The sequence below is a fragment of the Protopterus annectens genome, chromosome 3.part1 (assembly GCF_019279795.1).
Source record: "Protopterus annectens isolate FY-2018-M chromosome 3.part1, PAN1.0, whole genome shotgun sequence".
NCBI lineage: Eukaryota > Metazoa > Chordata > Ceratodontiformes > Protopteridae > Protopterus > Protopterus annectens.
This window is the reverse complement of record NC_056732.1, coordinates 1,502,194,966-1,502,220,133: the sequence shown is the minus strand read 5'-3', so window position 1 is coordinate 1,502,220,133 and position 25,168 is coordinate 1,502,194,966. Positions and strand designations below refer to the sequence as shown.

The 25,168-nt window shown below is 44.6% G+C and overlaps 1 protein-coding gene across 1 annotated transcript in view; it reads right to left on the bottom strand.

The window, feature by feature from the left end:
* Positions 1-25,168, bottom strand: part of ABCF2 (ATP binding cassette subfamily F member 2) — a 1,573,086-nt gene that overhangs the window by 128,974 nt on the left and 1,418,944 nt on the right. The window contains exon 16 of the mRNA XM_044067572.1: positions 5,771-5,974. Coding sequence (XP_043923507.1) covers positions 5,771-5,974 — 204 coding nt within the window. The remainder of the gene's footprint in view (positions 1-5,770; positions 5,975-25,168) is intronic.

Here is a 25,168-nt window from a genome sequence, read left to right as displayed (position 1 = left end):
ACCCAGTTCGGCTTTGTTAAGGGCAGATCCTGCCTCTTAAACCTGGTTGATTTCTTTGAAGCAGTCACCAAGGCCATTGACGAGGGGAAGGTGGTCCACACAGCCTACCTGGACCTCGCAAAAGCCTTCAATACAACACCCCACTCAGGCATTATAGATAAGCTCACCAGCTTAAATATAAACCCCTATGTCACTAGATGGGTTGCAAACTGGCTCAAGGACAGAACCCACATGGTTAGAATTGCTGGAGCCATGTCAGACTCCAAGCCAGTTACAAGTGGCGTCCCACAAGGCTCAGTCCTGGGACCTCTCTTTTTCGGTATATATTTCTCGGAGGTACAGGCTAACATGGAAGGACTGTGGCTGACCAAGTTCGCAGATGACTGCAAACTGGGCGCCATAATAGACTCTCCAGCCGACACAAGCATCCTCCAAAAGGGCCTCATAGAAACAGACAACTGGTGCCAGAGCCATGGCCTCAAGCTAAACGCCAAAAAGTGTACAGTCATCCCCTTTGGCAAAAACAAAGTGCCCACAAATTACCACATAGGTGGTAATCCATTAAGTACAGAAGTAGTAATTGGGGACCTGGGGACCCAAGTTGATAGCAATCTCTCATTTGACAACCACGTGGCCAAAGTGGTTAGAAAAACATTTTATATAGCCCACCAAATCATGAAGGGATTCACATCTAGATCAGGGGAGGTCATCGTGCCTCTTTACTCATCCCTCATCAGGCCCATAATTGAGTACAATGCCCCTTTTGGGATGTACCTTACCAGACACCTGCAGCACCTGGAAAGACCCCAAAAGTACCTCACCAAGAGGATCAAAGGGCTCAAACAGATGCCATATGCTGCCCGGTTAAAGAAACTCCAGCTCTACTCAGTGGCATACCGCCTGCTCAGAGGCGATCTGTGCCTGACGTATAAAGCCATGTCCAACCCGGAATTAATGGACATGCTGCACCTCAGAAAATCCAAATCCCATAGAGCTACGCGCTCGAGAGACTTGAACCTCAGCACTGAAATAAATAGGACATGCTGGAGGGACAGATTCATAACCCAGAGGCTCCCTTCACTCTGGAATAAAATCCCAGTCCAGGTTAGACAGAGTCCCTTCATTGACTCTCTTCAAGAGGAATCTTGATGAGTGGATGGGAGATCGTAGGTTTACCCCGGGTATCACTTCTGTGTCACTGTTAGACAGAGGCACAGTATACTAACCTCGAAAAAGGGCATAGCAAAATTAATTTAAAATGGGTGGCGAAAGCCAAACACACTGGCTAGGCTTATAAATGCCCTAGGGCAGATAGCCTAGTATGAACCTATGAATCTGTATGCATATGCTGGGTTGGGGAGGGTGGTTATAGTGGAAGGCCTCGGTTTAGAAGTATTTGATGGATCCACCACATTAGTTCTGCTTTTAGGCAGGGGTAGGAGGGTAAGTTGTTGCTCGAGGAATGTTGGTGTTGTGACCACATATTTTTCGGGTACCACTGGAGCTTTCGCATGTGCATTCTGGCTTGGGGCAGCATCGGGATGGTGGCTGCCATGAGTCTCAGGATCTGTAGGAATTGCCTTGCAGACATCTGATGAACCTGTAATAGGCTTTGGAAGTGAGTGGAGAGTGATAGGACTTTGTCCTGGGGGGAGGAAAATCCGCATCAGGTCTGTTCTGATCCTGCAGCCTAGAAAGATCTTGTCCTGCTGAGGGATTAAGGATATTTTTTTTGGAGGCTGTGGGTGAATCCCAAGCTGTGAAGTAGGGAAGTCATGAACCCCAGATGATTTTGAAGGGTGTCCTCTGTTTCTGCTAGAATGAGGATGTCATTTAGGTAGGGGTAGATTTGGACACCTTTGGTTCTGCAGAAACCTATGGCTGTGGCTAGGGATTTTGTAAATGCCCTGGGTGCAGTAGACAAACCAAAGGGCAAGGCTATAAATTGAAAATGAGAGCAGGGCCCAGTAAAATGTAAGAATTTTCTGTTGCAGGGTTTTATGGGAATATAGAGATATGCTTCCTTAGGTCTACTGTGGCCATAATGGCCTGGGCTAGCAATAAAAGAAGAAAGTTTTGAAGGGATAACATTCTGAATGACGGAACTTTTAGGAAAAGGTTTAGAAAGGCTAAATCTAGTATTGGTCTCCAAGGGCCATCTTTTTGAGTACTAGAAAAGACCTCTAGTAGAAGCATTTTCTTTCCTGGCCTGGAGGGACAGGTTTTATGGTTCCTAATCTCAGAAGGTCTTGCAGTACCGTGAGGGAAGAGGTGGAGCTGATTTTTTTTGGGAAAAGGAATGCCCCTTGGAAGGGGTTTTGCCTTCCAAGAAAGAAAATATCCATTTTGTATGATTCCCAGTACCCAGAGGTCTGATGTGATGGATTTCCAAATGGGGAGGCAGTGGGATAGGCGGGCTGACAAGGGAAGTTGGGCAAGGCAGTCACGCACTGCTGGGTCCACTTCTACTGGTCTGGAGGAGGTTTGCCTCCTGATTCTTCTCCTATGCCTGGGAAGGGGTAGCAGAGAAATGGGGGGGGGGGCGCCTCCTGACAAAGGTAGTCTTACCCAGGTAATTCCCATAGTATTTAGGGATGGGAGACGCAAGCAAGTGCTTGACGTCCTGAAACTCTTTACTTTTTTCCTGCAGGTTTTTGAACAGGTCTGCAGACTATTTACCAAACAGGAAGTTGTGGTCTAATGGAACGTCTAGGATTTTGGAATTGAAATCCTCTAGTAGAGATTGGAGCCATAGCCAAGTATCTGCAGAGTACTGATGTAGAAGCAGCAGACCTAGCAGAGGCCTCTGCTGCATCAAATAGAATTTCTGGCGACCTGGGAAGCCAGAGACAGTTTAGATGCTATCTCAGATTTGGTGGACAATCAGGGGTGGATTCCAGGAGAGTAGAGGCTTGTGAAACTAGGTCCAAGGCATATTTAAATCATATGGATTTGATACTAGACAGCTCGGAAGGTTAGGGTGGAGGAGATGTAAACCTTTTTTCCTATCCTGTCCATGCTTTTGCTATCCTTATCAGCGGGCAGAAGATATACTGAAGGAATCAGTCTACATTGCTCATCAGGGGATACAGCAATTACAGCAGGGTCTGCCAGGGGTGGCTTAACTAGGAATTTATGTTCATCTGGAACTTTGTAGAACCCGTTGGGTCTCATACAGATGGTAGGGGGTTGTGAGCCTGGGTTCTTTGATGTTGAGGTGAAAGCATAAAGACAGGCAGAGATGACAGGTGGGATGGCTGAAGGTGAAGGAGATTCCACTTGGAGGAGCTCAAACTACCTCCTTTGGGTGTCAGTCATTTGGGAAGTCTCCTATTTATTAAAGTATTCTTTTATTTTTGTGATAGTCTCCTCAAATGTGATGTCCTCTGGAGGAGAGTCAACTTCTATGGACTCATCTGAGGAATAGTATTCAAGAGGGGAGGCAATCTGTGAGGAATAGGAGACTGATTCATCATAAGATGAGTAGTAGGGTTCCTGTTCTTCTTCTCCTCCTTGGGCAGTAGGCAAACGGAGAGAAGTGGCAGAAGCAGGCCTGGGACTAAACAGTGGAATAGTGGAAGGGGAAGTGACTGTGGGCCGAAGGGCCATGAAGGGCTGCATCAAGGAGCTGGAAAAGTGACTGCCAGTCTGGGACTCCTTTAGAAGGTGAAGTCGGGTGTTTTTTTCTTTTTTACAGACGTTGGCCTTGGGGAAGGCCTGGGTTCAGGAGCCTGGGAAACGGTAGGGGTTTCTGGCAATGGTATCCAGGTTGGTCATCTGACAATATCTGGTTCCCTCTCGACATCGGTAGGGACAGAAGTTAGGGTAATCTCCGAGGATGCGCTGGCTGTAATTTCTGAAGCGGCTTCGAGGGGAGCCGAAGTAGACTGTTCTGTCGGATGTCCCTCAACCTCTATATCAGAAGCTGGTGGGATGTCAGATGGTGGAGAGGTAGAGGAAGTAGGCCTAGAAATCTTGGCCTTTTCCCGTGGTGGTTCCGTTGGAGCGACCTATTCGGGATCCATCCTGAGCACAAGTTTTTTGAGCCTCTGGGTTTTCCAAGTATAATTAAGGGCGGCCAGATGGCTACTAAGGGTCTTGGGTATAAAAGACTGACAAATGGAGCAAGCGGTATAGTCGTGCTCCTGGCCTAGACAAAAGACGCAAAGGTCGTGCACATCTTTATGCAGTATCTTGACGCCCACATCGGCATTTACCCTTCTTAGCCGACATTGGCTAATGGTAACTGCAACAAACCAAGCTCAAGCAAATAAATGCAAAAATCCCCCAATGGGGTACTTAGCTTTTGAAGTCCTTGAGTAGAGGAGCGAAGTGATCAATGTGACGTTGGCTGTGGTTGAAAAGTTCCGAGGTCTGTGCGGGCAGACATCACATTTAAGGTCCCTGGTTTATGGCCCTATGTGTGACGTCCCACGCACCTACAGCAGCCTGGCTTAAGCTTTTGTACAGGAGTTGACAATCAGGTCACCTGAGGTGGGGAATCCCACACTAAGAATACTGCAACATAGGAACAGGAGGACATCTATGACTCTATTGATCTCTTCAAAAGGAAACTGTGAAGAGGGACAATCCCTTTTTCTAGCTCCAATAAGGAGGTGGTCTAAGTTTGCAGGAAGCATAAAATAAGCAATTTGGAGGGCAGTGTTAAGTGATGAAGCCCAAATGCTTAGGAAGAGTACAGCAAAGGTGCATCTGGTCAAGAAAGGCTTGGTTCTGGAGTTGAAATGTGATTTCTGCACATTACCACAAGGAGAAGTCCAACCAGACAAAGTACACTGACTTGTCCGAGGCTCAGATGATATGGGAAATGACTTTAGGAAATCTCCCTAATTCTAGCCAGTACACCCTTGTTAACTTGGACTGAGCCCAGAGTTAAACTAGTGCCCTTTTAAGAAGTTCTAGAGACTATCGGTATGACCTAATCTATGAAATATATTCCAATGAGGGAAGGAAGGACAGCTGTAATACTGAAGGAAACATCCCCAAAACCGGTTGCTAGGAATTCCCTCTCCTTTGTTCCCCTCCTCAAACACAAATACACCTGAACCCTCAAGCTAAGCAAGTCAGAAATCATGACTTGTAAGGAATGTTAGACCACATCATGGATAGAGGACACAAAAAGCAGGCTTTCAAAAGATGTCTGGCCTCCAGGTGCCCTACCTTCTTCAATCAGTGTAGAACTGACTGAGGATTTCACAAGACACCCATATGCTGATCCTTGCATCCCCCCCCCCCCCCCCACCAGCTGCCATAACCTCAGTAATTTCAATTGCAGTTCTGTCACTTTGGGTAGTGCATCAAATCCCAGACTGAAAGTACTGTTCTAGATCCTGGCTCTGATGACTAATGAACACTTTGAAGGCTTATGCAAGCTAGAAAGGAATGTGAACTTTTTATGGAAGTTCATCAAGGACAAGAAATGACTGAGCAGTAAAACTATAGTGGCGAAGTGTGCCTAACATGTAATCTCATGCACTGCGCCAGAAGCCCATGTGACCCCAAGCATGTAAGCTAACCACATTTCAGAAATGTGCTATGGGCTCCAGTAGAATTCCACAGTGATCTGTCAAACTTTTACTACCTCTTCAATTTCTCTACCATTCTGTTAGATCTGAAACTAACAAACTTGGACAAAAAGGAAAAGCACATCTGGTACCAAGGGATTCTCAGAATAGACAAAAATGAATAATAAAGTCCCTGGTGACATCTAGGGTGAAAGAACAAAAATAAGCCTTTGTTACTTGCTCACCTGCTGAATAAGACGGAAATCGTGGCTGACTAGCATCATTCCTCCCTCAAACTCATTGACAGCATCAGCCAGGGCATCAATTGTCTCAATATCCAGGTGATTTGTAGGTTCGTCCAGGAATAATAAATGTGGGTTTTGCCAGGCCAGCCAAGCAAAGCAGACACGGCACTTCTGTCCATCCGAAAGGTTTCTAATAGGACTAACCTGTAAACAAAAATGCACGGTTTATACTAGAACTACGAACATTTCTAGTAACATGAAAATGCCTTACACTAAACTATAACTATACATTACTTTACAGAAAGTACAGCTGTGTGGTGTGTACTCCCTAGACCAGTAATAGTGAAATAAAAGGATCACTGCTGCTGTTCATGCATAAATGAGTACGCTCTAGATGCAGATGCCTGTCTCTCAGTAGACTTCAAGAGCAGTCAATGCCAAACCCAGCACGGAGATATTCACCAGTACAGGACATCAACCATAAACTGTTATAAAGGAGAGAGAGTGATATGCTGTACTATCGGTTTTATGGAGAATATTTAGCCTTAGTCATTTTCCCATAAACAGTATTGCTGGTAAATTGATGCATAATCTCGTCCCTTAAACTGTAGTAGAAGTTCAGAGAGTTAACAGTCTCTGCTCCACTTTGTTTCAGTTCTTATATTCTGCTCATCATTTACCTGCTTAAAGTTGCATTCTGTGTCCTCCCAATCTTCCACTAACACATTAAGCTAAAATTTCTGAAAAAACTCAATATTAGCTTTATTTGACCGGATGTCTCTCTAGATAGCCTGCTTGAAATTTATTTTTCCTAATTCCTCTCAACCTTTTGCTATGGTTGTTTTAGAAGGCTGTCTTCTCTGGCCTCCACCCTTTGTGATAATTTGATTTCCAAAGTCCCTCCCCTCCTTTATTGGTACCATCTGTTGTATAAGCTACTTATGTACTCTTCCCATCCATTGTTTTCCATAGATCCATGATGAGTACCTACCTAGCAAACCAGTACTGCTCTCAAATAAACCTCCTTCACTACATACCGTCTCCTGCTCATTTTCCTGGATATTAGCAAAGCCCAGTCTTAGCTTGCATTCCAAAGTGTTTTTACTTGTATCCAGTGTCAGCTAGGCAAAGTTAAGTACATTTGATTGCTACATCTCACTTATTTTGAATGATCACTACTATTTCCTGCTTTTATTTATGCATTTCAGTTTTTTTTTTGGTTACAAAAAATGAACTGCTTTTCCTTTTACTGCTGTAAGACTGTCTTGAAAATCATCTTCAGCAAGTGATTTCCAGTTAGCTGTTAATCTGGTTTGTGGTAACATTGCACTTGGGGAACTCTTCTATGAATTTTTACATTAGGAGGACAGGATTTTTCCATCTTGTGACAGGAGGGGTTTGCCTGCCCTCAGTTGGGAAATAACACAAAAGGACTCGCAGCGAGTGCAGTCATTTCATTGGCCAGAGGTTTCAGTTCATTTTCTGTTTTTTTTTCTGTGCTGCTATAAATTGTGCCATGTGAATGGAGGGCTGCAACAGTCATCTCCTTCATAAGGGAGGATCTTAATCAGATCTTGGAAACTAAACACCCATTTTTCTGAAAAGTCTTGTTTGCAAAGCCACGGAATCCACCATCATGGAAAACATCAAACAAGGACATAGACTTTCAGAAACTGGATTCAGCCCAGTCTGGCCTTGTCAAAGGAAAGGCATGCTTATTGAATCTGATGACTTCTTTGAAAAGGCCACTAAGGCAATGAAGAGAAACTGTGCAGACTGCCTACCTAGATCTGGCTAAAGCATTTGATACAATACCCCACCCAGGCATGGTCAACAAACTTACAGAACTAAGTGCAAACTCCTTTATAACACTCTGGGTAGCTAGCTGGCTCAATTATAGGACCCGCAAGGTTAGAAATGGGGAAGGAACCTCCACAAGATAGTCAGTCACCAGTGGAGTCCCCCAGGGCTCTGTGCTTGGCATCTACTTCTCAGACATCAAGCCAATGTCAAAGGCTAAAAGCCACTGGCTAACCAAGTTTGCAGATGATTGCAAAATGGAAAACAGTCATTGAATCACCAAGATACCACCACCCTTAAAGAAGATCTAACACATACACTTAGAACAAAAGCCATGGCCTTAAAACTCAATACCAAGAAAAGCATTATAGTACTTTTTGGAAAGTCTGACACCATGGGTACTTATCACCTCAGCACCAGGTCTCTCTACTTGGTATCATACAGACTTCTGAGAGATGATCTTTGCTGGCATATAAGGAATCCCTGGACCCCGTTTTGATGAATCTTTTGCAAATTCCGAAAACAAACAGCATACGAACTACTAGATTAAAGACCTAAATTCTGATTAAGACATAAATAGGACATGATTGGGGGGGGGGGGTTCTCAGGGAATTCTCATTCTCTGGAAGAGGCTCCCCATCCATTTGAGGCAGAGTTGCTCCCTGGGGTTTCTCAGGGAATTCTCATTCTCTGGAAGAGGCTCCCCATCCATTTGAGGCAGAGTTGCTCCCTATCCCTATTTAAATGCAACTTGAACCGATAGATGGGTAACCGGAAATTCACTCCTGGTCTGGTACCTATGTCTCTGATGGACAGAGGCAGTCAATCACCCTCTACATAAATAAAACTTGTGGGTCACATTTGTGTTGCACTAGGCTCAAAGACCCTTGTTGTCATTAGCCTAGTATACACCTATGAACCTGTGAAGAACACAAAGGAGTTGGGCTGGTCCACCCAAGATTTCCTCTGTCCAACTAAATTCTTAGCTAAACACAGAGATGGTCCAATATTTTCTCCTTTGTTCTGTGGATTTGGTAAACATTTGGAAGCTGTTGAAAGGGCTACATGCCACTTCCAAGATAATTTTTGTCATAAATGGGGGAAAAGGTCCTTATGAGCTACCATCTTAGTATCAAGACCATGCAAAGCTCTTTGCACATAATGGTGTACACGCCCAAGATAATTTTTAAGAAAGGCAAAAGCTACCAAGAACATGTCTTTCCTGAAAGGAACTTCAAAAGATAGCACACAGGTTCAGAGGGAGCAAGATTTAGTTCCTCCAAAAACAAAATTCACATTCGAGGAGGAGACAGGTCTTCCTCTGCGTTCTCAAATGCATTTAAGAACTGTAACGCCCACAGTGGTGGTTACAATGGTAAGCAGGCTGACATGATCAACAGGTGCACCTTAATAAATGCATTAAAGGCCATTCTCAAAAAGGAATAGATAAGGGAAGGTTTTTGTTGTACTGTAGCCAGCCTTGAGATGAATGCCATTAGATCAGCATCACAGAATCAGTTTCACTCTGCTGCCAAACAGGATTTTATAGTGCTAGGCTTCCTAGCAAACTTGATTCAGAGTTGGTAGTTAGTGAAGTCCCAACAGAAGCTGGTAAACTAAAAATTTTACAGTGAACCACAGATGGTTCTCGGACACAATTCAAAATTTAGGAGACATTCTCACACCAAACTTCAACATGGCAAGCACTTCTTCGCTACTACATTCCCCTTCAGATTACAGACCAACAATTTACTTACGAGTCAAACTAAATCACAAATATCATCTAGCCTTTTTAAAAATGTCGGTTTCCACACTGCCAAGCCTTTAATACAGCTACAATCTTACCTTAACAACTAGCACAGTCCTTGCAACCTACAAGTGAGTATCATAATTTTCTTTTTACTTAGACGTTTAAGCCTAAAGAATGGAAAGATCACAGACCAGTTTCAAACCTATGCCCTCTGAACTGGCTGTTGAAAAAGCTTTTATATAAACAAATTTTTGACTACAAACAATTATGTTGTACTATGCAACCAATGACATGGTTTTTACAAACACCTTGACTGCACTATACATTACACCAATACAATCTACAGCAACATGAATTATACTCACCTTTGAGCAGGCCTTTTTGCGGACAGGAGAAAGTACAGTTGTGTACACTTACCATAAATGTAGATGTTCGAGTGTATTCACTGTTGCAGTGATTACATTTGGGTTATCTGCTTGCAGGTTGCCCTCAGTTGGCCTGATTAACAAAGTCTTGGGTCCTGCGTTGGTTGCTGTCCCTTCTTCCATGTCAGGTCCTCAGGGGTATAAAACATGCAGCAGAAGCCATTACATCAGTTTTTCTTGCCCCAGATGTCAGGTGCCCCACAAATGGGGAGCAAATAAAATTAAAAACACAAAAAATATACCTCCAACCAAAAGCAAATAAACCAAAAAGGCTTTTAAGCATAGTAAAAGAAAGCAGAGGTACAGCCAGAGAAAAGTAGGGGGCTGGAGGGAGGGTAACAAGAACTGCAACAGTACCCCTAATGCGAAGCAATTAAACATAAAAGCACAAAGATACACCTCCAACAAAATAGCAAATACACCAAAAAGGCTTTTAAGCATAGTAAAAGAAAGTAGAGGTATAGCCAAAATAAGTTAGGGGGCGGGAGGGTAACCAAGACTGCGACAGTTAATACACTCGAACATCTACATTTATGGTAAGTGTACACAACTGTACTACGTTCTTCGTGTTTCACTGTTGCAGTCATTACATTTGGGTAGATTCCCAAAGCTATGGTTGGGAGGAGGAATTTGGATAGCATTAGGGTCAGCTGCAAGGCCTTGCAAGACTGCAGTGGTAAAGCCAGCTCTGGATTTAGAGAAAATTGTCAAATGATAATGCTTGGTGAAAGTATGTACAGAACTCCAGGTAGCAGCTTCTAGGATGCCCCTGGTAGGGACGCCACTGAAAAAGACTGTAGAGGTAGATGCAGCCCTGGTGGAGTGAGGTCTGATCCCCTGGGGGATAGGTTTTCCATGGTGCTTATAGCAGAAATGAATGCAATAGCTTATCCATTTAGAAATGGTTTTCTTTGAAATGACCTTCCCCTCTGCCCCTGCAGCAAATGCCACCAGCAGTTCCATTTCCTTTGAGGTTTAGTCCTGTTTAAGTAAAATCTAAGTTGTCTGTGTACATCCAATGAATGCATCCAACAATTTTGCTTTAACATGATCAGGCAGAATTTGCTCTGAGCCAAGCATGCCTTCTTAGCACAGACCCAGTTACAGCAGCCCTGCAAGAGGCCTCCAAAGAACCAAAACCACATTGCAAAGTACGTTTTCCAACTTGTTCAGCTGAATGCAATAGATCCTGTAAATCTTTATTTTCCACACAGTCAGAAATCATCATTTTCTGTTTAAGCAGTCCCATGATATGCTGCTGATATTTTAGCATATGAAATTTACAGTTTAAAGCCCTGATTGCCAAGGTTGAAGAAGTGTAGACCTTCTTACCCCATCTATCCAGCACCCTGGAATCTCCATCAGAAGGGGTAGGAGTTTTAGCAGTAGAAGCCTTAATGCCCTTGGGGCCCTGAGAAATGGTTTCAGGATCTGCAAAAGGATTTTTGAAAAAATTTGTGGGAGTCAGGAACCCTATAGTATCTGTCTGGCTTACAAGGAGCCAGAGGTAGAGAATCAGGAGCCATACTAGATTCTGAAAATCATCAACAATGTCTAGAACAGGAGGTATAGCCAAAGGCCTATGCTGAGGAAGAAAAAGAAAATCCCTAAGTCTCTTTTTAGATTCAGAAAAATCCTGACTTTCCCAGTGGAAATGTTCCCTTAAGGTTTGTAAAGTTTCCCCAAAAGAAAAATCCTCGGGGGGAGAAGCAGAAGGAATGGAATCCTCTGCATCAGAGTCCTCATAAGTAGGTATAGACAATTCCTGTTCATTAGAAGAGTCAGAAGAAATAGAATCCTGTTCAGAAGATTCATAGTCAATATCTTGCCTAGGCCTCTTAGAAGGGGGGGTTGGCTACCCCCGATTAGAGTAATTAAATCTTCAGCCATTTTGATCATTTGTTTTTTTAGGCATAGGGGCCTGCACATGTGGCCTAGGCATCGGTTTTCTAGACAGTTTGAGATTTTGGCCTTAGTATTGAGATGGCGTCAATTTAATATACAAATCTGTAGGCCTGAAAACACCCTCAGAAGCCGGTGCCTGCACAGCGGCTCTGGACCCATCCAAGGTAGAGACATCCACGGGTTCCATAATTGAAGCATCTCGCGGCATACCAGACTCCGAATAGGTCTCAGTAGAGGCCTGCGAATCAGAAGTAGCAGGTATCAAGAGCTGCGAAAGCATCTCACTGAGTACCAGCGAACTGGCTTAGGAGAAGTGTCATTGGCAGTTTTGGACCTCAACGGCCTGTCTCTGTCTTTCTTTGCGATTTTAGGTATTCTGGTAAACGGATTGCTAACAGATGACATTTCTGGATAATTAAAGGGTGAGCCAAAATATTTAGAAGCAAAAATGTACCGACGATGGATAGTGCGTTGATTAAATAAAGCACAAAACCAACAGCAAGGTACGTCGTAGTCAGGGCCTAGGCAAGGAATACAGTACGAATGAAAATCTTTAGGAGGTATTTGCTTTCTACAAGTAATGCAATTATTAACTTTTACTGACATCGGTAAGGAGCAAGAAAAAGTTTCCCCAACAGGGTACTTAGCTTTAGTTGAAGACTTCGGTTCTAAAACTCGAAAATGAAAATTTCAGGAGTCTGCCGACCGGCACTTGCGAAAGTACAGTTTTGTACCTACCATAAATGTAGATGTCCGATAGGTATGCAACTGCAGTCCTGACATATGGGTTGTCCTGCCTCAGGCAGCCCTTCGGTCGGCCGGATTCCAAAGTCTGGGTCCGGCGTCGGCTGATGTCGCCCTTTGCCCGACGTCAGAGCGCCTGGGGTATAAAAGCGTCAGCCGACGCCATCTTCTTCAGTGTTTCTTGCCCCAGATGCCAGGTGCCCTCTAAGGAAGGCTAAATTTTGAAAATAGAGAAAAAATTCCAGACAAGTACAACAACATAAAAACAAATACACCATAAAAGATTACCCCAGGTAGCTAAAATGAGGGGTAGAAACCCAAAAGGGTACCACAGAGGGGTAGGTGGGAGGGAAAACCTGACTGCAGTTGCATACCTATCGGACATCTACATTTATGGTAGGTACAAAACTGTACTATGTCCTTCAAGGATGCAACTGCAGTCCTGACATATGGGTTGAATACCATAGCCAACCTGGGGGTAGTAGGCACTAAGACAAAGATGGTGTAGCTAAAATGCCCTGCAGGACTGCAGAAGCAAACCCTGCTCTGGATCTGGAATATAAAGGCAGGTTGTAATGTTTGGAAAATGTATGCACGGAGCTCCATGTAGCAGCTTCTAAAATGTCCTTTGTTGCCATTCCTCTTAAAAAGGCTGTGGAGGTGGCTGTAGCTCTGGTGGAATCTGGCCTGATGTCAGCTGGCACAGTTTTTCCATGAAAAGAGTAGCAGAATCTAATGCAATTTCCAATCCATTTAGAAATTGTCTGTTTGGAAATTGCTTTTCCCTGCAATCCAGCAGCGCAAGCTACAAAAAGCTGGTCAGATTTTCTGAAAGACTTTGTTCTGTCCAAGTAGTAGCGCAACTGTCTGTGTATGTCCAAGGTGTGCAGAAGTCTCTCTCCCCTTTATTTTGAGGATTGGGAAAGAAGGTAGGCAGGTGAATAGCTTGATTCAGGGACACCCTGGATACCACCTTTGGCATGAATGACGGATTGGTTCTCAAAGAAACTCTGTTCTGATGAAAAATGAGAAATGGTTGTATTGCCATAAGGGCCTGTAGCTCAGAGACTCTTCTTGCTGAGGTTACTGCCAGAAGGAAAGCTGTCTTCCAAGACAGAAATTGCAACTCTGAAGATGCTGCTGGTTCAAAGGGAGGAAGAGTTAATTTTTCCAGCATGAAGTTGAGGTCCCATGCAGGCACTGGTGGTTTCCTTGGAGGGTTGATGTTCTTTATACCTCTTAGAAACTGTCTTAGCAATGGGTGAGAAAATACAGGCGGATCAGTGTTATATTTGGCAGATATTGCTGAAGCATGTATTTTTATGGAAGAATATGAAAGGCCATTGTGGAGCATTTCAGCCAAATATGCTAGGATCTGTGGAATGCTCATCACTGATGGGTCTTGACCCTTTTTGCTGTTCCAGATAAGAAATCTCTTCCATTTTGCTGAGTATGTTTTTCTAGTGGAAGGTCTGCGCGCCTCCAGGATGATATATTTTATCCTTTTGGAAAGTGTATCCTGAGGAATAGTCATGGAATCTTCCAAGCTGTCAGCTTCAATGTTTTCAAGCTGGGGTGTAGTGTCCTGTAATTGTGCTGTGTCAGAAGAAGTGGCCATTGAGGAAGGAGCCACGGATTGGTGTCAAGCTCCGTAGCAGTGGGTACCAGTGTTGTCTTGGCCAGTCTGGAGCTATCAGTATGACTTTCGGTTGCTCTGTCTTGATCTTTAGTAACACCTTGGTCATCAAAGGAAGAGGTGGGAAGGCATATAGTGTTAGAGAGTTCCAACTGAAGGAGAGAGCGTCCACCTTCCATGCTTGAGGATGGTATGTCCTTGTGCAAAACTTTTTCTGATGGTGATTGAAGTGGGAGGCAAAAAGATCTATATCCGGCCTTCCCCATGCTTGAGTTATTTGTAAGAAAATGTCTGGATGCAACATCCATTCGTGTGGATCCATGATGTTTCTGCTTAGGCTGTCCGCCAGAACTTTGTCCTTCCCTGGTACAAACTGGGATTGTGGCTCTATTTTCAATTGTAGGGAAATATCCCAGAGATTCATTGCCAGTCTGCAAAAAGGGTAGGAATGGGTACCTCCTTGCTTATTTATGTACCACATAAAGTACAGTTTTGTACCTACCATAAATGTAGATGTCCGAGAGGTATGCATCTGCAGTCCTAAAAAATGGGTTGTCCTGTCATCAGACAGCCCTTCGGTCGGCCGGATTCCAAAGTCTGGGTCTGGCCTCGGCTGATGTCGCACTTCACCCGACGTCATAGCTGCAGTTCTTCGGGTATAAAGGTATCAGCCGACGCCATTTTCCTCAGTGTTTCTTCCCCAGATGCCAGGTGCCCTCTAAGAAGGCTAAATTTGGATAAATGTAAAAGTTTCCAAATAAGAGAGAGCAAATAAAAATAAACATGTATATACATATATATATATACAAACAAATACACCATAATAGATTCCCCTAGCTAGCTAGAAGATGGGCAAATACCCTAGGAGTACCACAGAGGGGAAGGAGGGAGGGTAATCCTGACTGCAGATGCATACCTCTCGGACATCTACATTTATGGTAGGTACAAAACTGTACTATGTCCTTCAAGGATGCATCTGCAGTCCTAACAAATGGGTAGAATACCATAGCCAAACTGGGGGAGGAGGAAAAATAAGATTATGGTGTAGTTAAGATCCCCTGCAAAACAGCAGTGGCAAAACCTGCTCGGGATCTGGAGTATAAGGGTAGATTATAATGCTTGGCAAATGTATGCACGGAACTCCAAGTAGCAGCCTCTAAAATGTCTTTGGTAGCCACTCCTTGTAAAAAGGCTGTAGTAGTGGCTGTAGCCCTTGTGGAGTGAGGTCTGATGTTTTCTGGAGTTGTCTTTCCATGGTAAGAGTAACAAAATCTAATGCAATTTCCTATCCACTTAGAGATTGTCTCTTTTGAAATTGCTTTTCCTTCCATTCCTGTTGCATATGCTACCAATAGCTGGTCAGTTTTTCTATTGCTCTTGGTCCTGTCCAGGTAGCAGCACAATTGCCTATGTACATCCAAAGTATGTAATAGTCTTTCTCCCCTGTTCTGTGGGTTGGGGAAGAATGTAGGCAGGTGGATAGCTTGGTTTAAAGATACCCTGGAGACCACCTTTGGCATAAAAGTAGGATTAGTTCTCATGGACACTATCTTGATGGAAGATAAGGAAGGGCTGTACTGCCATTAATGCCTGTAGTTCAGAAACCCTTCTTGCTGAAGTGATTGCAAGCAGGAAAGCAGTTTTCCATGATAAGTACTGTAATTCTGCTGTTGCTGCTGGTTCGAAAGGAGGGAGTGTCAACTTTTCTAGCACAAAGTTCAAGTCCCATGCAGGCAATGGTGGCTTCCTTGGTGGTTTTACATTTTTAATTCCTCTCAGAAACTGCCTGAGCAGAGGATGTGAGAAGACTGGTGGGTCCATGTTGTATTCTGCTGAAATAGCTGATGCATGAATCTTAATGGAAGAATAGGACAGGCCATTGTGGAAAAGCTCTGCCAAGTATTCCAGGATGTTAGCTATGTTTACCAGTGACACATTTTCTCCTTTTGCTGCACTCCAAATGAGATATCTTTTCCATTTTGCTGTATAAGTTTCCTTGTTGAGGGTCTGCGAGCCTCCAAGATAATGTCTTTAACCCTTGGAGATAAATCTGGGTTATTTTGTCTTATGCAATGTTCCAGGCAGCCAGCTGCAGTGTTTTTAGGTTCGGATGCAGGGTTTTGAAGTTGTTCTGTGTTAACAGTAAGGGAACTAGGGGCAGAGGCCATATTTGTTCCCGAGACATGCTCCTCAGTAATGGGTACCAATGCTGCCTCGGCCAGTCTGGAGCTATCAGGATGATCCTTGGACGGTCTTCTTTGATCTTCAATAGCACCTTGTGCATCAAAGGAAGAGGTGGGAATGCATATGCTGTCAGGTTTTTCCAACTGAAAGATAGGGAGTCCACCTTCCAAGCAAGTGGGTGGTATGCCCTCGTGCAGAATTTTTTCAATTGGTGGTTGTGTGGGGATGCGAATAGGTCTATTTCTGGTAGTCCCCATTTCCCTGTAATGGATTTGAAGATGTCTGGATGCAGCATCCATTCGTGGGCATCCGTGGTAGTTCTGCTTAGGATGTCTGCTAGTATATTTTCTTTTCCTGGTACAAATATTGCTTGTAACTGAATGTTGAAGCTCAGGGCCACATTCCAGAGGTCCATTGCCATCCGGCATAGAGGGTATGAATGTGTGCCTCCCTGTTTGTTGATGTACCACATAACTGTGGTGTTGTCCGTCCTTATCAGCAGTTGAGCCTGTTGAAGAAATGGTCTGAATGTCTGAATTGCCAGTTTTACTGCCAGCATCTCCTTTTGATTTATGTGTAGGTTCAGCTGGTCTTGGCTCCATAAGCCTTGTATGCACTTGTCCAGCATGTGTGCCCCCCAACCGAGGTCTGAGGCGTCCGTTGTGATAGTCTGGCTTGGTTGAGTGCTGTGGAAGGGCAGCCCTTTGTTCGATTGACAGGCCTGAGCCCACCATTGGAATTCTTGCTTCAGGCATGGAATTATTGGAATTTGGGTTTCTAGGCTGTGCTTGTGCTGAGACCATAAATTCCTTAGGTACCATTGTAACTTTCTCATATGTAGTCTGGCATGTGGAATCAATATTATGCAGGATGCCATGTAACCCAGGGCTTGCAGGACTTTCCTTGCTGTTAGCTGGTTCTGCTTTGTTAATGCCCTGAAATAGAGAGGAAGGTGCTTCTGTTTTTCTGCTGTGAGGGCTGCCATTTGATTTGATGTGTCCAGCTCTGCACCCAAGAAAGTTATCCTTTGGGATGGTATCAGCCTTGACTTTTTTATATTGACTGTGTATCCCAGGGATTGTAGCAGATGAATGACCTTTTTCAAATCTTTTGCTAATTTGTTTTTGTTGTCCGCTTGTAACAGGCAGTCGTCCAGGTAAGGGTAAATTTGAATTCCCTGAAGCCTGCAATGAGCAATTACTGATGCCAGGCATTTCGTGAATACTCTGGGCGCAGTAGATAAGCCAAAGGGCAATGCTGAGAATTGATAATGCTCTGATCCTGCAAGAAATCTGAGGTATCTTCTGCAATTTGGTCGTATGGGGACGTGCAGGTATGCCTACTTGAGATCTAGAGTTACCAGCCAAGACTCCTTGCCCAGCATGGGAAGAAGCTGCTGTAGGGTCAGCATTTTGAATTTTGGAACAATGAGGTATGTGTTTAGAGCGGACAGGTCGAGAATAGGTCTCCATTGGTTTTCTTTTCTTGGCACCAGGAAAAGTCTGGAGTAAAATCCTTGCCCTTGTTCCATAGACGGTACCCTTTCTATAGCTCTCATCCTTAGTAAGTGGTGTATTTGTTCTAGAGCTTTTGTCTTCTGATTTGGAGGTAGGTTTGGCATTCCTCTCTTCCTTGGTAGAGTATGGAAGTGAAACCTGTAACCTTGGTCTATTGTCTGTAAAATCCATTTGTCTCCTGTGATGTGATGCCAGTTTACTGAAAATAAGGCTAGTTTTCCGCCTAAGGGTGCTTCTAGTTGTTCCCTGGTAGGCGGTGTCAGAGCCAAGTCACTGTGATTGTCCTGTGGAAGTGGTGGTGGCTGTATCTGTGGCAGTACTTCGCTGGTTGTTAGGCTGCCACTAACGTCCTCTGTAGGCACCTCTGGATTGACCCCTGCCTCTTGGGCGCCTGTTCCTGCCTCTCTGAGCTCTGGAGGTGTCTGGAAAGGACCAATTCTTGGAAGGCCAGTTCCTACTAAACCTTGGAGGCTGGACCTGTAAGAAATCCTTGACTGTCTGGACAGATTTTGCTTTCTCTTCCACCTTCTTCAGCACCTGCTGTGCAGGGGAGCCAAACAAATTGAGCTTATCCATGGGAGCATCTAGGAGCTTTGATTTAACATGGTCTGGTAAGGACTGCTCTTTTAACCATGCATGCCTTCTGATCACTGTACCAGTCATAGCTGATCTAAAGGAAGCCTCCAGTGCATCATAGCCGCATTTTAAGGAATGATTACTGACCTGCTGAATGTTATGTACCATTTCCTGAACAGATTTTTTGTCTAATGGTTCAGATGAGGACAGTTTTTTAGTTAACTGATCTAACATAAATTCCTGATACTGAATCATGTGGAATTGACAGTTTAAGGCCCTAGCCGAAAGAGTAGCAGAAGTATAAACTTTTTTACCCCATCTCTCTAAGGCCCTAGATTCCCTTTCAGAGGGGAGGGAGTTTTTGGCAGAGGTAGCTGCTACAGCCTTGGGTCCCTGGGAGATAGTTTCAGGATCTGCAAAAGGGGCCTTATACAAATGATAATGTGTGTCCGGAACCCTATAGTACCTGTCGGGCTTAGCAGGGGCCGGAGGAAGAGAATCAGGAGCAGTACAAGCATCATTAAATGCATCATCCACAACAGTAAGTACTGGAGGAATGGCTAAAGGCCTATTCTGTGGCAAATGCAAAAAAGGTCCTAAGCCTTTTCCTAGAGTCAGAAGAATCCTGGCCCTGCCATTGAAATTGTTCCCTCATAGCATGCAAGGTTTCCCCAAAAGAAAATTCCTCAGGCGGAGAGGCAGAAGGAATGGAGTCTTCTGCATCAGAGTCCTCATAAGGAGAATAAGGGCCCTCTGGAGGGTTTGTATTATCTGAATCATCAGAGGAGTAATCTGAAGAAACTGGCTCAGGGGGCTCTGCTCTAGGCCTCTTCTCTGGAGGTGGGTGAGAGGCCCTGTCAGGGTGAGGTTGGGATCCCCGGATCAAAGAAATGAGATCCTCTGCTAGGCTAAGCATTTGTGAACTAGAGCTAGGCCTGTGAGAGGGGGTCTTGGCAGGCACAGTTTTGGTAGATTTTGCTGCTTTAGCCCTGGCAAAAGCCTTAATCGACATGGATGCAGGGGGCCTAGCAGCTCCACGTGCAGGAGTAGATATATCTAAAGGTATAGTATCAGATAAATCCTGTGAACCTGCAAGAGCAGGTGGGATTTCAGTAGCAGATTCAGCCATGCTGGATGAGGCCTCGAGAGGAGGCAAGCTTTCGGCCGAGGGAAGAACCGTGGACTCGGTTTCAGCCGAAACAGAGACACTCGCGGTAGACTTAACCGTGGTTTCGGCCGAAACCGCGGACCGCGAGTGTCGGTCCTTTTCCTTGCGCTTTTTAGTTAATTGCGAAGTCGGAGTTTCCGACGGCATATTGTAAGCAAAAGCGGAGCCGAAAAACTCCTCAGCAAATTCCGACCGACGTCTAAGCGTCCGTCGGCTGAAAGAAGCACAGGCTAGACAAGCTGCTGCGTCGTGGTCTGGGCCTAAACAAGGTAGGCAGTAAGAGTGGAAATCTTTATGAGGTATTTGTTTCCCACAAGTTAAACAGTTATTCACTTTTTCTGACATCGGCTGAGGCAAGAAAGAGTCCCCAACGGGGTACTTAGCTTTTTAGAAGTCTTCGGAAGTAGTAATCTCTGGTTCTGACCGACCGGCACTTGCGAACAGCTTCTGCTTCGGGCGCCACGCGGCAAGAAAGACTGAGGAAAATGGCGTCGGCTGATACCTTTATACCCGAAGAACTGCAGCTATGACGTCGGGTGAAGTGCGACATCAGCCGAGGCCAGACCCAGACTTTGGAATCCGGCCGACCGAAGGGCTGCCTGACGACAGGACAACCCATTTGTTAGGACTGCAGATGCATCCTTGAAGGACATCTGTGGTATTGTCTGTCTTTATTAGTAGATGGCCCTGATGCATGAACTTTTCGAAGGCCTTGACTGCATGCATCACTGCCAGCATTTCTTTTTGGTTGATGTGCAGGTGCTTTTCCTTTTGTGTCCATTGTCCTTGAATGCATCTGCCCTCCATGTGCACCCCCCATCCATGGTCTGAGGCGTCTGTTGTTATGGTTTGACTTGTATGAGGCTTGCTGAAAGGCAGACCTTTGTTTATCTGGCTTGCTTGAGCCCACCACAGAAATTCCTTTTGAAGGCATGGAATGAGTGGGATCAATGCTTCCAGGCTGTGGCTGTGTTGAGACCATAGACTTTTTAGATACCATTGTAGTTTCCTCATATGCAGTCTTGCGTGTGGAATCAGGAGAATGCAAGATGCCATGAAACCCAGGGCCTGCAGGATTTTCCTTGCAGTCATCTGGGTGTGTGTTGCCAATTTTCTGAAGTATTCTGGTAATTGTCAGAAACGCCATCTGGGTGTTTGTGTCCAGTGTGGCACCCAGGAAAGGTATTTGTTGGGATGGTACGAGACTTGATTTCTGAATATTGACTGTGTATCCCAAGGCCTGCAGTAGGTGAATGACATAGTCCAAGTTTTTTAACAAGGCTTGTTGGCTGTCCGCTTGTATAAGGCAGTCGTCCAGGTAAGGGTATATTTGTATCCTCTGAAGTCTGCAATGTGCAATTACTGATGCCAGGCATTTCGTGAACACTCTGGGTGCAGTAGATAAGCCAAAGGGCAATGCTGAGAATTGATAATGCTCTGAGCCTGCAAGAAATCTGAGGTATCTTCTGCAACTTTGTCTGATTGGGACATGCAGGTATGCCCCCTTGAGGTCCAGAGTTACCAGCCAAGACCCCTTGCCCAGCATGGGAAGGAGTTGCTGTAAAGTCAGTATTTTTAATTTTTGCACAATAAGGTAAGTATTCAGTGCGGACAAGTCCAGAATGGGTCTCCATTGGTTTTCTTTTCTTGGAACAAGGAACAGTGTTGAATAAAATCCTTGGCCTTGTTCTGCAGAAGGAACCTTTTCTATTGCTCTTATTTGAAGTAGGTTTGTTATTTGTTTGAGTGCCTCTGCCCTTTGATTTGGTGGCAGGTTTGGCCTGCCATGTCTTGTTGGTAGTGTATGAAAATGGAATCTGTATCCTTTGTCTATTATGTCCAGTATCCATTTGTCCTTTGTAATATTGTGCCAATTTTGTGAGAATAAAGATAATTTTCCGCCCAAAGGTGCTTCTAATTGAGCCCTGGATGGCGGAGTCAAAGTCAAGTCATTGAGATTGTCCCTGCGGAGCAGTGGAAGGTCCTGCCCCACCTCTCTGGTTCAGAGGCTGCCACTGACGTCCTCTGTAGGAGCCTCGAGTTTGCCCTCTACCACGTCTGTTTTTGCCTCTTTGAAATTTGTCTGTCTGGAAAGGACCAATGCTTAGAAGGCCAATTCCTGTTGAATCTTGGAGGCTGTACCTGGAGGAAATCTTTGACTGTTTGCACTGATTTTGCCTTTTCCTCTATTTTCTTTAAAACCTCTTGTGCAGTAGCACCAAATAGCTTATGTTTCCCTAGTGGTGTGTCCAAAAGCTTAATTTTCACATGGTCTGGCAATGTTTGTTCCTTTAACCAAGCATGTCTGCGTATGACCGCACCTGTCATTGCTGCTCTACATGAAGCTTCCAATGCATCATATCCACACTGAAGGAAATGGTTGCTAACCAGCCGAGTATTATGAACCAATTCCTGTAACCCCTTTCTATCTAATGGTTCAGGGGAAGCCAATTTCTTTTGCAAGTCATCCAACATGTATTCCTGATACTGAATCATATGAAATTGACAATTTAATGCTCGCATAGAAAGGGTGGAAGATGTATATACTTTCTTGCCCCACCTTTCTAAAGCCCTAGAATCCCTTTCCAAAGGAAGTGGATTCTTAGCAGTAGTGGAGGAAACCTCTTTAGGCCCCTGAGAAATAGTTTCAGGGTCAGCAGTATGGCCCTTGTACAGAAATTGATGTGTGTCTGGGACCCTGTAGTACCTGTCTGGCTTGACAGGAGCAGGGGGGAGGGAGTCAGGGGAAACACTAGATTCTAAGTACACATCATCTAAAACATTTAAAACTGGAGGAATAGCTAAGGGTCTATGCTGAGGTAGCTTTAAAAATTCCCTTAACCTTTTCCTAGAATCTGAGTATTCTTGGCCTTGCCATTTGAAGTGTTCCGTCATGGAATGAAGCATTTCCCCAAAGGAAAACTCCTCAGGAGGAGAAGCAGAGGGAATGGATTCCTCCGCATCAGAATCCTCGTAGGCCGGGAAAGCCTCTTCCTGGAAGTCTGAATGTGCAGAATCACCTGAGGCCTCATCGGAGGACTGGGGATCTACCTGCTCAACCCTAGGCCTCTTGACAGAAGGCGGCTGAGAGCCTCTATCTGGATGTGGCTGAGAACCCCTAATTAAAGAAATAAGGTCCTCAGCTAAACTTAAAATTTGAGAACCAGAAGTGGATCCCAGAGAAACAGATCTTGGAGGGAGAGACTTAGCCTGTTTGGCAGCCTTAGCACGTGTGTAGGCCTTAATGGACAGACACTGGAGGCCTGGCAGCCCCGCGTGCTGGAGTAGTCTTATCCACTGAAATGGTGTTAGAAATATCCTGGGCTACGGTCTCAGAGGAGAGAACAGAAATCGGCACCGAGCTGGCCTCCGGTACCGAAGTAACCGGTGGGGCGGTGTCATCGGTCTGTAGCGGTTATGAAACCGGCTCAGAAGAGACAGAGACACTCGCGGTAGGCCTAAGCGTGGTGTCAGCCGAGACCGCAGGTGTCGGTCCTTATCCTTCCGTTTTTTAGGTAAATGTGCTGTCGGAAGCTCCGACGGCATGATATAACAGAAATCTTCCCCAAAATAATCCTGTGCAAACTCTGACGCCTAAGAGTGCGTTTATTGAAAGAAGCACAAGCTGTACAGGCCGAGACGTTGTGTTCTGGGCCTAGGCAGGGTAAGCAGTAAGAGTGGAAATCCTTATGAGGTATTTGTTTCCCACAAGTTAAACAATTATTAACTTTTACAGTTTTATCTGACATCGGCTGAGGCAAGAAAAGGTCCCCAACAGGGTACTTAGCTTTTTTGAAGACTTCAGTAGCTGAAAACACAGGAGCTGGTCGACCGGCACTTGCGAACTGCTTCTGCTTCGGGCGCTGCGCGGCAAGAAAGACTGAAGAAGATGGCGTCGGCTGACGCTTTTATACCCCAGGCGCTCTGACGTCGGGGAAAGGGCGACATCAGCCGACGTCGGACCCAGACTTTGGAATCCGGCCGACCGAAGGGCTGCCTGAGGCAGGACAACCCATATGTCAGGACTGCAGTTGCATCCTTGAAGGACATCTGCTTCGGGCACCGCATGGCAAGAAAGACTGATGTAATGGCATCGGCTGCATGTTTTATACCCCTGATGACCTGACGTCATGGAAGAAGGGACAGCAACCGACGCAGGATCCAAGACTTTGTTAATCAGGCCGACTGAGGGCAACCTGCAAGCAGATAACCCAAATGTAATAACTGCAACAGTGAAACACGAAGAACATCAACCTTAAGTCACTCATAACTACCTTAACCTCAATTTGGGCTGAATACTATTAGTAAATTATTCCCAGTTTCATTAAAATTTAACCCATGTGCCAAATAAATGACAAGAAATATATTGGTGTGCACTTGGATCTGCCCTTATTTTAAAACGTAGGATAACTAGCAGAATGCTCTCCTAACTGAAAGTTTGCTACAAAAGTCTCATCTTCCTTCTCAAAAAGCTTGGCGATTCCTAACTAGAAACATCTTTATTCTGAAGTCCGAATTTATCCTTCCTTATCACTTTGCTACATCACTAATACACAAACTCCAGTCAACAGAAAATAAAATTTGTTTCATACTTCTAGCTGAAAATCACATCCCACCATTGTCACAGTAGGGTTTGTAAGCGAGAATGGAAATCAAACCAGAAATAGATAAAAATTATCAGTAATTGAATGTGCCAAAAAAGAAGAAAAAAGGTGAAGGATCAGATGAAAAGGCAAGAAATGTGGAAAATACGTTAATATAGTTGCAAATACAGAAAACTCTTGTAAGCCTCATGTTGATCAGGACTGAACACAGGAATGGTTAAGGAAAGGTGAATTTAAACCAAAAGATGAAAGGTTAATATTGGTGACAAGATAGTGGAATATGTACACCAGTCCATTGAACGTGTGGGAGAAAATGACAAATGTAGGTTTTGTAAAATGAAACTGGAAACAGTGACATCTTGTTGCTGGTTGTGATATACTAAAGGCAGGATAACTATATACTGAAATGCATAATGCGGTAAGACTGTTGCAATTGGGGATTGTGCAAACATACTGAAGTTGCTGAAAACTGTTGGAAACATGAACAAAGCATTATAGAAAATGTTTGTCACATGGGCCCACCCATTACCAACAGTTCAAAAAATAGATGCGAGAAAACCAGACAGTCCATGAAAAGACAAAAGTAGCATTGACCACTGAAATCTCTACATCCAGTGACTAGTGTTTTACATACAGAAACACAGTCATAAAATACCAGGACATGCAGGCAGAAAAGTACGGCCTCCCTCTCGGGCTGAGATACCAATTCGAGTCGGCCCTTGCTGCAGTCCCTGACTATTATGACCTGAGTCAACGTGGCTGGGTACCGGCGTCACAGACCTAAGGTCATTTTTCGGTCATCAAACATATGGGCCTGGCGTCCGTCAGAGGTCAAAAAGACATTGCCCCAAATGTATGTACAAAGTATACAGCAATATATACAAAATATAACCCAAAAATATCACCAAAAAATAACCCTGCAAAAACATGTACAGGAGGGAGAAAATATATACAAAAAATGGAAAGCATACAGAGGACCTACAAAGCCACCCTGAAATGGTACTATAATATAGGCCTTCCCTTGCTTTGTTCCTCTTCCCAAAGCAGAATCCCAAAGCAGAGGCCCAGGGTAGACAAACTGTAGCAAAC